Source organism: Gobius niger (genome assembly GCF_951799975.1).
Source record: "Gobius niger genome assembly, chromosome: 9".
Lineage (NCBI taxonomy): Eukaryota > Metazoa > Chordata > Actinopteri > Gobiiformes > Gobiidae > Gobius > Gobius niger.
The window spans coordinates 8670587-8684174 of NC_136860.1; the positions used below are offsets into that span (position 1 = coordinate 8670587).

The window sequence follows — 13588 nt, forward strand, 5'->3', positions numbered from 1 at the left end:
CATGTTACTTCACAGTCTTATTGCACAGTCTGACAGCAGTGGGGATGAAGGCTTTGCGGTAGCGCTCCGTCCTGCACTGAGGGTGTCTCAGTCTGCCACTGAGAGAGCTGCTCAGCTCTTCTACAGTCCCGTGCAGTGGGTGGGAGGTGTTGTCCATGATGGAGGTGAGCTCGGCTAACACCCTCCTGTCCCTCACCTCCTCCACAGAGTCCAGGGGGCAGCCCAGGACGGAGCTGGCCCTCCTGACCAGCTTGTTGGAGAGCAGAGGCGACCACAGAAAAATAAAAAAAATCTGCCTTAATGTTTTTAATGTATTTCTCTAATAACGTTTTTTACATCCTTAAAAAAAAATAAAACTTGTTTATTATGATAGTCCAGGTTGTCCTGAAAAAAAAAGTATAACAGTTGAAGGGTGCATTGAAAGGGGATGTTTTTAATAGTATGAAAGGCAACTACTCCAGGCGAAAATCACCTAAAATGGCTGTTGGGGCTCTGAGGGTTAAGTGAGGAAACAAGCAAAAAATCTCCACTTGGACCACTGCGTGAAAGATAGACCCACTTCACTCTTTACGATCCTTATTTTATGGCGGAGATATCATGGTGGAGTTCCCTCGTCTTTCCCACGCGTCTTCATTTACAAATATCGACATGTTTGGTAGTCTTTGTGTCCAACTGTGCATTTAAAGAACGGTCATGCGGCTCAGTGAGACGAGGACGGAAGGAAAGTCTGGGCATTTACAATACGAAGATTGATGACTTCCTCGTTCCGGGCCCGTCACTTAGCTCCTCTCAGTCGCTCGTCTTTCGCGGCTTTTATCCGGCTGACCTTTGCTGGTGATGCAACAAATTTCACTGTGCAATATCTCACCGTGCCAAAGGGCCGACTCACTGCCACATCCACTTTTCCCGTCTTCTTTTCTGGAGGATGGATCGTTACCAGATCTGAACTTTCTGTCTCATTCAGATCCATCTTGTAAGGCTCGTACTGAAATATGTGAGCGTGATTATAAAAGGACACGGAAGGTTAACCTCTGAGGGTCCCAACCTTTCTGCCTCCCGTACCCCTTGATTGTTTCCTTCTAGTCAAAGCACCCCTTTCCTCGAGAGTGTCGCCAAAATGATCCACTAAACTGGGATATATTGGCATTCAGCAAAATGTCTTCAGAATCAAACCTTTTATTGAAAGACATGATGAAAAGTAACTTCTTCGTTTCACCTGGGCGGCACGGTGGTACAGTGGTTAGTTCTCGTGCTTCACAGCTAGATGATCCTGGGTTCGATTCCCACCTGGACGGGGCCTTTCTGCGTGGAGTTTGCATGTTCTCCCCGTGTCTGCGTCCTCTGGTTTCCCCTACCACTGAAAACATGTACAATAGGCCAGGATGAATGAGAGTGTGTTTGAGAGTGCACATGGGGGACGACGGATGGACGGTTAGAAAGGTTTTATTGAACATGATCGATGGCCAGAATCGGTAGGACGAGACCCGGGGCGGCCGGTCGACCCGATGAGCAGAGCCTGAGGAGGGGCGGAGGAGGGTCGCAGCACGGCTGGGAAATGTCCGAGTGATTGACCGGCAGGCTTAAGAAGGGCGATGAGTGGCTGAAGCAGGAATGAGCAGCTGCGATGATTGGCTGACGTGAAGGTGCGGCTTGAGCTGGGGCCGTGATTGGATGATTAGTGAAGGTTGCCGTTGATGAGGCGCTGAATGAAGGCTGCTGTGGTGTGTTTACATGAGACCGATGTATGTTCATCAACATGCACCAAATAAACCAAACCAACCTCTTCACCCCCACCCGAACCAGGCATATTTTTTTCCAGTTTGGCTTTACCCAAATCTAACAGCTCCTTGAAAAGATTGTAGAAATAGTGACAAAAAAAGGATGAAAATGCAACAAAAAAGTGACAACAGAGCGACAAAAAAAAAGGGTGAAAAAGTGACAAAAGAGAGAGACAACAAAGCAACGACAAAAAACGATGAAAAAGCAACAAAAACAGAGCAAAAGACGGAAATCCTACATGCAAAGCTTGTCCACAGAAAATTGCAGAAATGACATTGAATATGAAACAACATCTCGGAAAGTCTAAGTCGAGGAAACAAATTGCAGAATTCCCAATAAAGTCGTCCAAATGGTCAGAAGTCCAGACTGGCTCAGGATGTAAATAAAAAAAACAATTTGCTCTTTTATGTTTCATCATAACAAAGATACGAGAAAATTAAAGAAAGCTGCTGTTCAAGCGAGCCTTGGACTTAAACCTCTGAACCTCCACCTGAACCGACCACATTTTCACCAGTTCTGCTTTACTCAAATCTTAAAGCTTTCAGCCTATAGGCCGTAGCACCTCTTTTGAAAGCTAAGACCAACAAAACGGATCGTAACTTTTTTGTCATATTGTTGTCGCTCTTTTGGCAAATTTTTGAGCGTTTTGTCACTTTTTTGCAGCTCTTTCTTGTTGTTTCTTTGTTGCTTTTTTTCATCACTCTTCAGTCGTGTTTTTGTTGCTTTTTTTCTTGTGTTATTGTTGCTTTTCCAGCACGTTTTTGTCACATTTTGGAAGCATGTTTCTTGTGTTTTTAATTGCTTTTTCGTTGTGTTTTAGTAGGGTTTTTTGTTGCTTTTCCAGCGTATTTTTGTTTCTCTTTGTGCTGTGTTTCAGTCACATTTACGTCACTGTTTTTTATGGTCACTTTTTTTGTTGTTTTTTCCACAGGCTTCAGTCGTGTGTTGTTGTTGACAGATTTTTTATTTCCTTTTCACTAACATGTCAACAAAATAAAATCTAAATCTGGGCCTATCCAGTTTTTCATTTTCGACACTGACAATATTGTCCATTTTTTATGTTTTCATTTTATTTCTATATGAAAACATAAAATGGCAGAAAACTTACAATACATTTTTTTCTCATATTTATATCAATAATGTTAAGCAAAAGTTTCAATATGGTATCTATACATGTATATTTTCCCCTATTCAACTGTCTCGCCTTAAAGAAGCATTATGCAACTTTTTTTGAGGGGAAAAAAGTAGATATTTATGCGCATTTGACCTTGTAGTGACCCAGTGGCTGTATGAGTGGTCAGCATGGTACCTTAAAGCCACACCGCGTAGAATTTTACCCAAAAAATAAAATAGAAGTACAAGCATTTATTTCATGACAGATATTTTCATCATTGAAAAATACCTCATAAATGTACAAACAAACATGAGCTTTTGCTGTGAGCGGCTCAGACATGACTGTAACTTTATTGGGAGTGGGTGCGTCTCCAGCTCGTCTCCATTGCGATGTTGATTAAAGTCAGCAGAATCTAAGATTTGAACAGGTTAGGTCCTCATCCAAATCCATCCTTTGATTACCCACTGCAGTAATAGACTTTTCTGTGTAGAGCTGGTTATTAGGAGCATGTTTTGTATTGATGTCAACACGCTAGTCCAAAATGTTACGCAGTGTCCCTTTAATTTTCTATCACAGTGGTCTCTACAACGCTCCAGGATCAATTGTCTTGTAGGTTTTCTTATAAGAGGCTCGTTCAGCTGTGAAAACCTACAAAACAATTGAACCAGGAGCGTCCAGACCACTGTGATGGAAAGCAAAGTTGCCATGCTGACCACTCACACAACCGCTGGGTCAATACAAGGTCAAATACGCACAAAAGTTGCATAATGCACCTTTAAAGACAAGGTCGATCATCGCTAATAACAGCAAAATCGCAATATTTTCACTCCGAATAATTGGGACTCAAACAATGTGAAATCGTGACCTTTCCTCTCACCTTAAACTCCTCGTTTCCTCCGTCCCGCAGACACTTGGACCTGTCCAACAACAGCCTGTCCCGCGTCCCCGGGGAGCTCCTGGAGACGGCGCCCCTGCTGGAGACGCTGGCCCTGCACGCCAACCCGTGGAGCTGCGAGTGCGGCATGGACTGGCTGCTGTCGTGGACCGTGGCTCATCCAGGTGAGGCGGAGGTAGAGGGGGGGTCACACATGGAAGAGCAGCTCCTCTTCAGAGCTGGAGCCGGTGGAACGAGCCGAACACATGAATGTGGATCTGGAGCTGCTGAGAACGTCCTCAGCGGGACAATTTACACGCTTAAGGATTATCGCTCATAATATTTTTAATGACGTAGCATCCATTAGCTGCGCATTAATTTGACAGTTTAAGCTCGGCTATTAAAAGTCTCCATTAAAGCAGACCTATTATGCTTTTACTCCGGAGTTTTAACGGCTCCTTTGACACATCCAGACCACCTTACCGTTTGTTGGTTGGAAAACACGGTAACGTAGACCAGCCGTGGGACGATACTGAAATTTTATCTCACGATTATCTTGGACACAATAATTACTTATCAAGTTTTATTGGAATTTTGCTATATTTTTGCATTGCAGATTGTGGTTCAATTTTGGTTCAATATGTTAAAAAAATACATCTATAAATTTGACTTGAAAAATATGATTGGTGTTACAGGGAAAAGGGTTGTGTAGGGGATTTGTTCTTCATTCACTACATACTCAGTGGTGGCAAGCTACACATGTAGCCACAGTTTCCCCTGGGGCAGACTGACAGAAGCGTGCCTGCACCGTAGACAGTACAATTAAGAATGGACTTATTGTGGCCGACTTCTACCTGTAACCACAAGGAAGTGGCGGCTGGTTTAGGAAATTCCCAGCTCCTATGGACTTGTCACACATGCTTGTCAGTCTGACCTCCACGTGCTTGTCTGAACATGTGCAACAGCGTCCTATATTTTTCCTTTTGTTATTTAAAAAAAAAAGTCTATATAGTGGAGCTGGCTCCAAAAACACAGCTGAGCTACGTCAGCCGCAATGAACGCTATGGGGCAGCCTCTGTCCATCACTATTTAACTGTCTATGGTCTGCACACATCTGATCTGACCATCACCAACCACTCACTCACACACATCATTAAGTCTGTCCTATTGTACATGTTTTTAGAGGTAGAGGAAACCGGAGTACCCGGAGGAAACAATGGGGAGAACATGCATACTCCACACCGTGATTATTAGCTTCCCACATTTTCATATCGACGCCCTGATTGGCCAGTCATCGACATTATGCTACGATACAATACGATATGATGCGATACGATACGATATGATGCGATACGATACGATATGATGCGATACGATACGATATGATGCGATACGATACGATATGATGCGATACGATACGATATGATACGATATGATACGATATGATACGATACGATATACTTTTTTAATCCCAAAGGAAATTCAGTTAATCAGCTGAACAATCAAGTCACACATAAAAGCAGCCAATGATAAGTGGAGCTCCACACCTCCACAGGAAGTGACTAGGTCTGGGACGATACACTTTTGTCACGATACTCAGGGCCGATCTGATGCATATTGCGATACACTCAGCAATTATAATAAGTAAAATATTGACCTTAAAATGTGCATAAAGAAACTGTCACATGTCCAACGTTTCTGAACCAAATGCCATTGACATTATTGACGTGTTAAGACTGAAAAGTGCATTAACAGGGCGGCACGGTAGCACAGCGGTTGGCGCTCGTGCTTCACAGCTAGAAGGTCCGGGTTTGATTCCCACCAAGGACGGGGCATTTCTGTGTGGAGTTTGCATGTTCTCCCCGTGTCTGCGTAGGTTTCCTCCGGGTACTCCGGTTTCCCCTACCACTAAAAACATGTACAATAGGCCAGGATGTATGAGAGTGTGTTTGAGAGTGCGCATGGGGGACGACGGATGAAAATTAGCCTAAGGCTACAATCTGGTGTGGCTTGTTCATTAACTTGCACTGTCCCTACCAAATAAACCATAAAAAAAAAAAAATACGCCAAGTGTAGTGTGCCAAAAGTGCTGTTCCTGGAAAACAAAGGAGTGCAGGTGCCTCCAAACACAGGTATTGAAAGTATTGCAATATTTGATAAAATATTGATACTTAATATTGTGATACGATACGATATGATACAATACGATAATTTGTCCCAGCCCTAGAAATGACGTCACCTCCACAGGACATTAGCTTAACTAATCCAAACTAACCCTAACCTCAACCTCATGCAGGCCTGAGTACGAATCTGACCAATCAGTGAGTCGATATGCAAATGTGGCCTTTCCCATCCCGCGGAAACAACAGAAAAAAAAAAGAAAAATAGATTTTTCCTCGTATTTATATGAGTAGCCAACAGCAGAAGTTTCAAATTGATATCACTAAATTATCATTTCTATTCACCTGCAGCGTCTCACCTTCATGTCCATGTCACAGTTTGCTTTTCTCGATATAGCTCATCCACTTGTCCATCTTCAGGACAGATGAGTCAATCACGACGAAGCATTTGAAACCACGGCCGCGGTCCCGGTGTGATGACCCCGACTGCGCATCCCTCCCCTCCCGTTGGCTCTGCTCGCGTTGGCCCACACGTGTGATCGCCCGGGCTATAAACCCCGACTCACTCTAATGTGCCAGCCAGACTTAACCGACCACGACTAATCCGCCATGACAGCCCCAGTGTTTGCACAGGCCTGAAATATAGGCTAATAATGAACTTATGCACATGTGTGATTGATGAGGAGATGGAGTAACCTAATTACCATGCGATAGAGAGGCTAATGTCGGCTTTGGAAGAGCGGCCCGTGACTAATATACGCCAGCAGTAATCCGCGCCGGCCGATGAAACCTACACTAATGTGTTTGTGAGCCGCTGCGATGTGCCGCGCATATCGTTCAAACGGAGAGGCCAAGTCCAGCTCGCAAACAGAACCCACAAGTGTGACGGAGATAAGAGTTTGGGGGGAAGTGAGCTGTGGGACGGCAGTTTACTGTATGTCCGATCTGTAAACTATCCGTGCGGTTAGCTAGTTTTCTCCCTTAACATCTTCATTAAGATGGAAATAACGGAAAATAAAACAAAGATTTCGTTTACTGTCCACTTCCTTATTGACAAAAAACAAAAGAAGGATTCTTTGTTTTTATTTCTCATTCCAGTTTAAATGTTCTGAATGTCGGTCACATGAGGCCACAGTTTCAGACCCTGGACTTTGTCCAACAGTCGCTTTCGAGGGTCAGAAATGTTTTTCTCACATAGCTTTTCCAACTATGTGAACAAGGACTGGTCGTCACGTTTGAAGCATCTCTACATGAACGGCCGTTCAGTTCGTTCAGTTTCTGTATATCTCTGTACGCAGCCCTGGTGTAAAAATAGACTTTATGCTAACATTGTAACAAGCTCCACGGCGACGACAAAAACACTTGAAATAATCAACTTTGCAGCTGTTAAAACGGTCCAAATCAGAGTTTCTTCGTTGCTTTACGCTAACTATCAATATTGTTTGGTAGCCAAAAGAAATTCCAATACCCATAATGCAACGGGCGCCCGAGATGGGCATTCGGCTTATTCATAAATACAAATATTGACTGATTTGGTATCCACGTGTTTAGTTTAGTTTACTTCATTTATTTGAACAGGGGCAATGTACAATATACATTAACCTCATAGAGGAGAGGTGTATTGTACCAGGTTGTAGCACTTGTGCTACTTTCCACCTGCAGGCCCTGGGCAGGCTGATGTCAACCAACAAAGTCTTAAAAAAATGCACATGTTAATAATACATTTCCCCAAAACAGCATTAAAATTAACACACTCTTCATTCATTCCAAAGCTTTCACTTGCACACTCTTGCATACACACCAATATAGTACATTATGGGAACACGTTTGTTTTAAAATAAGTCATGTTTTGGCCTGGTTTGAAAAAGTGGTAAAATGCACATGTGGCCAGCTCTGTTGGCAACATGTTCCACTGTCTGATGATCACACTGCAGAAAGCTGAGCTGCCGAGTGCTGTTTTACACTGGGGAATCCTATACTCGCCCCCAACAGTCGACCGAGTGGCTCCAGATGAAATTTCTGAGCTCAGTGAAATAAACTTTTTTAACGGAGGAGCTGCAGTACCATTAATTATCTTGAATAACAGACAGAGATTTGAATATATGATTATTATTTAAAAAATATACTATGTTTTTTAAGAACATGACAGTGGTGATAAAGCCAAGATTTCTTGTCATGAACCATAAGATAACTTTTGTACAATGATTCCAGGGGCCTTAATGCTGTTTTACATGCCTGCGACCATCTCGTCATGCATAAAATGTGCTATGATAAATTTCAAAGTATTGGTTAATTTTTTAATATGTTTTTTGAAATTTAAATTTGGGTCAAGTATGACTCCTAAATATTTAATTTTGTCTACATTTGAAATTTCCTGACCTTCAATGATGATTTTTGGTCCAGTTTCATATAGCGGGAACATAAAACGGTTTGTAAAAAAATAGAAACCGTCAACATTCAAAGTTAAATGAGAGTTTTTCAACCAAATGGAAATGTTTTTCATTTCCTCAGTTAACTTTTGGGCAACATCCTTAACAGTTTTACCATAAATATACACCACAGTGTCATCAGCGTAAATGATCATTTTAGCATTAATACATACAGATGGAAAATCATCAATATATCGAGAAAACAGCAAGGGCCCTAATATAGAGCCCTGCGGCACACCCATAGTGCATGCTCGTAAGGGAGATGCTTCATTATTTACTGATACACACACTGCTGCCTGTAGAAGGAATGGCGACCGAGGTGACACTGAAATCCAAATATGGTCATTTCCTTCTTGCGGGACAGCAGCAGCTAAAGAAAGAAAAGGAGACAAGATTTTTTTTAAAGCTGTTCAGATGTATTTTTAATACGATTCCCAGACAGATTTTTTTTTAGCTTTTTCTCATATCAATATCGGTAATCTACAAGTTTATTCCCTATTCACCTGCAGTGTTTCGCCTTAAACATTTTAAGTGCATATGACAGGTTTTAATGCTGGATGGATAACTTATGTAGAAGGATCCATTTAGATTTGAATTCATTGAAAATCCGAACATGTCAAATGGTGCTGATAACTAACTACCATCTGTGCTTGTGTTCACAGGTATAATGAAGTGCCCAGGAGGTCCCCAGTGCCCCATGTGTGCCTCCCCTCTCTCCCTCAAAGGCCAGGGGCTTCTAGACCAGCCCAGCCTCCCCTGCTCCCCTCCTCTGATCTCTGCTCCCGGTCGAAACCCGCCTTCGGAACTCCCCGATCTCCCTGACATCCAGCCGCGCCGCTCTTTCACCGAACCCTTCGGGTCCGTCTCTCTTTCTCTGTCCGACCAGCAAGGCTTTAGTGTGGACGTCAATTGCAACATCACAGACTCGGAAAACTCCCCGGACATAGCATCAGAGCTTGAGACTTTCCCTTCATCCTCTCCTCTGTCTCTCGCGCTCTCCCTCTCCCTGGAGTGCTACGCGGAAAGGCAAGACTATGAAAAACTGTGGAGGATCATGGCGTACTACAGCGAAACAGCAGCGCAGCTTGAAAGGGGACTCATGCTAAGCAAAGCCCCACACCTCGCGTACCGCTACAGGCAAGCCGACGAAACAGAGGGCTACTATCACACGGCGGTCAAAGCCTCCGTCAGGGCCTCGCCGCAGTGGCTGCTACAGCCCGCGATTAGCATTCAGCTCAACCGCGCCATGTCCAACAGAAAGGCAATCCGCCTCATGTTGTCGACAAGAGTGTCCGCGCACTCTGATCAAGCTTCACAGCCTGCAGGCAGTCGCCCATGGGTGCTCATTTCGACGAATCGCACCGTTACAGGCCTGTCGGGTCTAGTCGGGAGTTCAATAGAGCTTCCCTGCCCGATTGTTAGTTCTGGTGAGCACAAAGTTGAGTGGATATTCCCAGATGGATCTAAAACAATTTCATCTTCTGGAAGCTCAGATAGAAGGGGGAAAGTATTGTCCTCTGGGTTGGCTTTAGAAAAACTTGAGCTCTCTGATGCTGGTTTGTACTACTGCAAAGCCTCGAGTGGAAAAGATACTGACATCTTGCCCTTGTATTTAGTTGTGATAGAATCTGCTGCATCAACGACAAGAGAGCAAATAGAAATTAATGGAATTATTGGGCAATCAGTCAGCCTATCTTGCAATGCTTCCGGATCACCTCCACCCTCTACAAGTTGGCTTTTACCAAATGGAAAGCTAGTCCGCCAAGATCCAGTGCTTTCTGGTGGCATTGCATTCGAAGCTAATGGGAGTCTGACCCTTTCCAGACCTTCCCTAAGGGACGCTGGTCATTACCAATGCATTGTGGTAAACCAATACGGTGGAGACTCGCTATCAACCCAGCTAGAGCTAAAGCCGCGGCAAACACCGCCACTCAAGACGGCATTTCCCAGGAGGCCACAGTTCGCGGCAGGCAGGTCAACCAAGATACGAGCGCCGCTGTTAAGTCTCGACGAGGGATCAGGAGACGGAGCGGAGGAGGAAGGGAATGCGCTCAGAAATAGACGGCCAATCTTGAACAGGCAAAACAATCAAAGGAGGAGAGGGCCTGGGAGACATAATCCACCCGCTGAAAGGGGGAATGGAGTGGGGAGCAGGCACAGGGTCACCAGCCGGCAACAGATTGACCCCAAAAAGTGGGCCGATCTATTGGCGAAAATACGCGAAAAGGCTATTGCAGGAAATGGTAGCCAACCAGCTGAACCAACAGAGAAAAGTGCAGGCAAAGTTAGCCAGGATGTGGAAACGTCATCTGGAGATGGCACTAATTTGTTAGAAGAAAGTCCCCTGCCTGTTTACCCCGACAATACGCTGACTAAATCTCAAACAAGCGAGGAAACTGGCCAAAAGAGCCAAAGTTCCTCTGTTAGTGAAACCACTACTAGCTCCCACCCAACTACAGCTTACGAAGCACAGGAAAAACTCACCACATTCGCGCACGTATCGACCACCACTGAACAAATCCGTACTTCAATGACAACAACGACTTCTACAAGAACTCAAGACGTAACGACAACGTCCAAAACACTATCAACCCCCAAACAAAATGCACAAAAAGCAGCAGACAATATAGAAAAACCAAGCTCTCGTCCTGCAAATCCTTGGAACACTCGGAGACGTATTGGCCAACGACGACGCTTCTTTAACCGGACACGGGGGCGGCTTTTGACGACCTCCACAACCACGCATACTAAAAAAGTAGCATTGCCAACCACTACCGCTCCCACCCACCGCTACAGAACTTCTGCTTTTGCTTCAAGTAAAGTTTCTAGCCCAGTTCCTACTTCGTCTTTCCCGTCAATGTCAACCGCTCGGCGCACTCTGGATACAAGGACACCAAGCGGGCCCGGGGGGAAATACGCCGATAACAGAGCCTCGGGCGAGCACGGCGAGGACACGGAAAGGAATTTGTTTGGCTTGCCTATCCCGCCTTCTCCTCCTCCTGGCAGCGTCGCTGTCTCCTCGGCAGCAGATACTCCGAGTGCAAAAATAACTGCCGGCACTCCCGCGGGGGCGCGCGCCGAGAGTTTAGCTGGGAGCGGTACAAGTGCTAGTGAGGTGGCTAGCATAGACGCACTTCTGAATGTCGCATTAATTAGTCCTGTGACAACAAAAGCCGCGGTGGCTGAGGCTGAAATATTTATCCCGTCTGGCGCTGCGGAAAGTACTTTTCCGAGTACTGCCCATGGAGCTCCGTCAACTGCTACTTCAACTACTTTGAGTGAAATAGTGGTTACTCCGAGTACGGTTGATTATGTTCCTTCACTTGCTTCTAGTACTACGGCTTCTCCACTTTCTATTAGTACTACGACTGCAATCCCACGTGTAACTAGAACTACAACGACTACTATTTTGCTTCCTCCCAGTACCAAAACTACTACTACAACTCTACCTCCTTCAACACTTGCTACTAGTACAACTACTGCTTCCCCTCCTGAACTCGCTACCAGTACCGCGACTTCTACGACTGCTCCAGCGATTACTACAACTTCAAGTTCTACACGTAGAGCTACTACGTCCACTACTGAACTAGCTACCAGTACTACAACTACTACTACAGCTACTACACCACTTGCTACTAGTACAACGACTTCTACTCCAGCGACTACTACTTCTACGACTACTCCAGTGACTACTACAACTTCAACGACTTCTACTTCCAGTCCACCCTTAACAACTACTCCCTCGACTACAACAACTTCTACTTCGAGTCCACCCTCAACGACTACTCCCTTAGCCAGTAAAGTATTTGCCGACAAAACGAGAGCTACTACAACCGCTGCTGGTACTACAACTGCTAAAGTGATTTCGACAAAAACTTCTAAGGCAAACCCGGCGACTGCACCCGCTACTACGATGACTTCAAGTACCAGGGGATGGCCCAGGATTCCAAGTGTGGACCCCAGGCAGAGAGCCGTTCCCGGGACCCCTGGGCAGAGCCGACCCCATATCGACTGGAGGAAACCAGGATCTGCAAACGCGATTCCCGATTCTCAAGGCAGCAGGACGCACTTGGCTCCCCCCGCGCCGCTCCCACCCTCCCCCAGGGTGAGTTCAGTTTGCTGGTGTCCTTGCTAATGCTAATTTATTGTTTATAGTAGCATTCTGGGTCATTTATTAGTGTTTTTGGTAATATTGGCTTAGAAATGTTTTGTTAAATACCTGGAAAATGAGTAAAATTATAATATAGTAATTATAGTTTCTTACAAAAGCCCATGAAGGAAATGTCGGTGTAGGTTTCCTCTGGGTAAACTTAAAAACATGTACAAAAGGGCCCCTTCTGGGACTACAGTGAAAAACATAAAAAACGTATGAAATGTCAGTGCGACTTTCTAAATTCAAATAGCAAGAGATGCTAAGTAAAAGATCAGACTGAATATAGTGTACTGAATATCTGCTCCAGCGATATCCTCCTTTTAGCAACATGATTTCGGCCGATGGTAAAATACCCAAACATCCTCCTGGCATGAGCGAAACGGGCGGCAAGTCTCCATTCATTCTCTACTTTTACGTGGTTCACAAACTGTTTTCTAGCAAAAAATCAATGGAAGAAATATTTAGGGATTGTACTTCGGTAAGGTTTCAAAATGGCGGTCACGGTTGAACTCAATCACAATAAATCTGCAACTTGCGGCTCTCGTAAGTCACACTTTGCTAATTGTAACATTTCTAATGCTAACCACGACTGTTCTAGTTGCAATATAGTGAAGTGACTGAATACAGTGAAAGGAGCATCCCATCATTGGTGTATTTGCACTACGTGGTTATTCCAATCATTCGCTACTTGTTGGGTGTGCAAAATTGTTGTTTCGTCAGTACATGTATACTTTTTATATTCATTTAGCAACATGTTTACCTGTTTTATCTTTATTTCATTGCATGCCTCTATAGCTTTATCTTATATTGTTTTTATCACTACTTTACGTGTCATGTAGCAAGTTCCTAGTTTGTGAACTGACAATGACATTTATCGCGAAAACCTGACTATGCCAGATTACACAAACATGCAGATGTGGGCGGAGTAGCCAATATATTTGCTCAAGTAAGAGTAACGTCACTTTGTAATAACTACTAAGCAAAATAATAATAACTAAGTAAAAAGTAGTGACCAAAATACTTACTCAAGTAAAAGTAAAAAAGTGCTTTGAGCGAAAAAGTCTGATTTTAAATTGTGTGAAACAAAACATAAAATCATGTGGAATTCGCAACATTTGC

General features: G+C 44.2%; 1 protein-coding gene across 1 annotated transcript in view; it reads left to right on the forward strand.

The window, feature by feature from the left end:
- LOC306968272 (matrix-remodeling-associated protein 5-like) overlaps positions 1–13588 on the forward strand; it is a gene marked incomplete at both ends in the record, with an annotated part of 72774 nt that overhangs the window by 24279 nt on the left and 34907 nt on the right. The window contains 5 exons of the mRNA XM_079563614.1: positions 3801–3952; positions 8979–10813; positions 11824–11876; positions 11976–12113; positions 12259–12421. Of these exons, the coding sequence (XP_079419740.1) occupies positions 3801–3952; positions 8979–10813; positions 11824–11876; positions 11976–12113; positions 12259–12421 (2341 nt within the window). The remainder of the gene's footprint in view (positions 1–3800; positions 3953–8978; positions 10814–11823; positions 11877–11975; positions 12114–12258; positions 12422–13588) is intronic.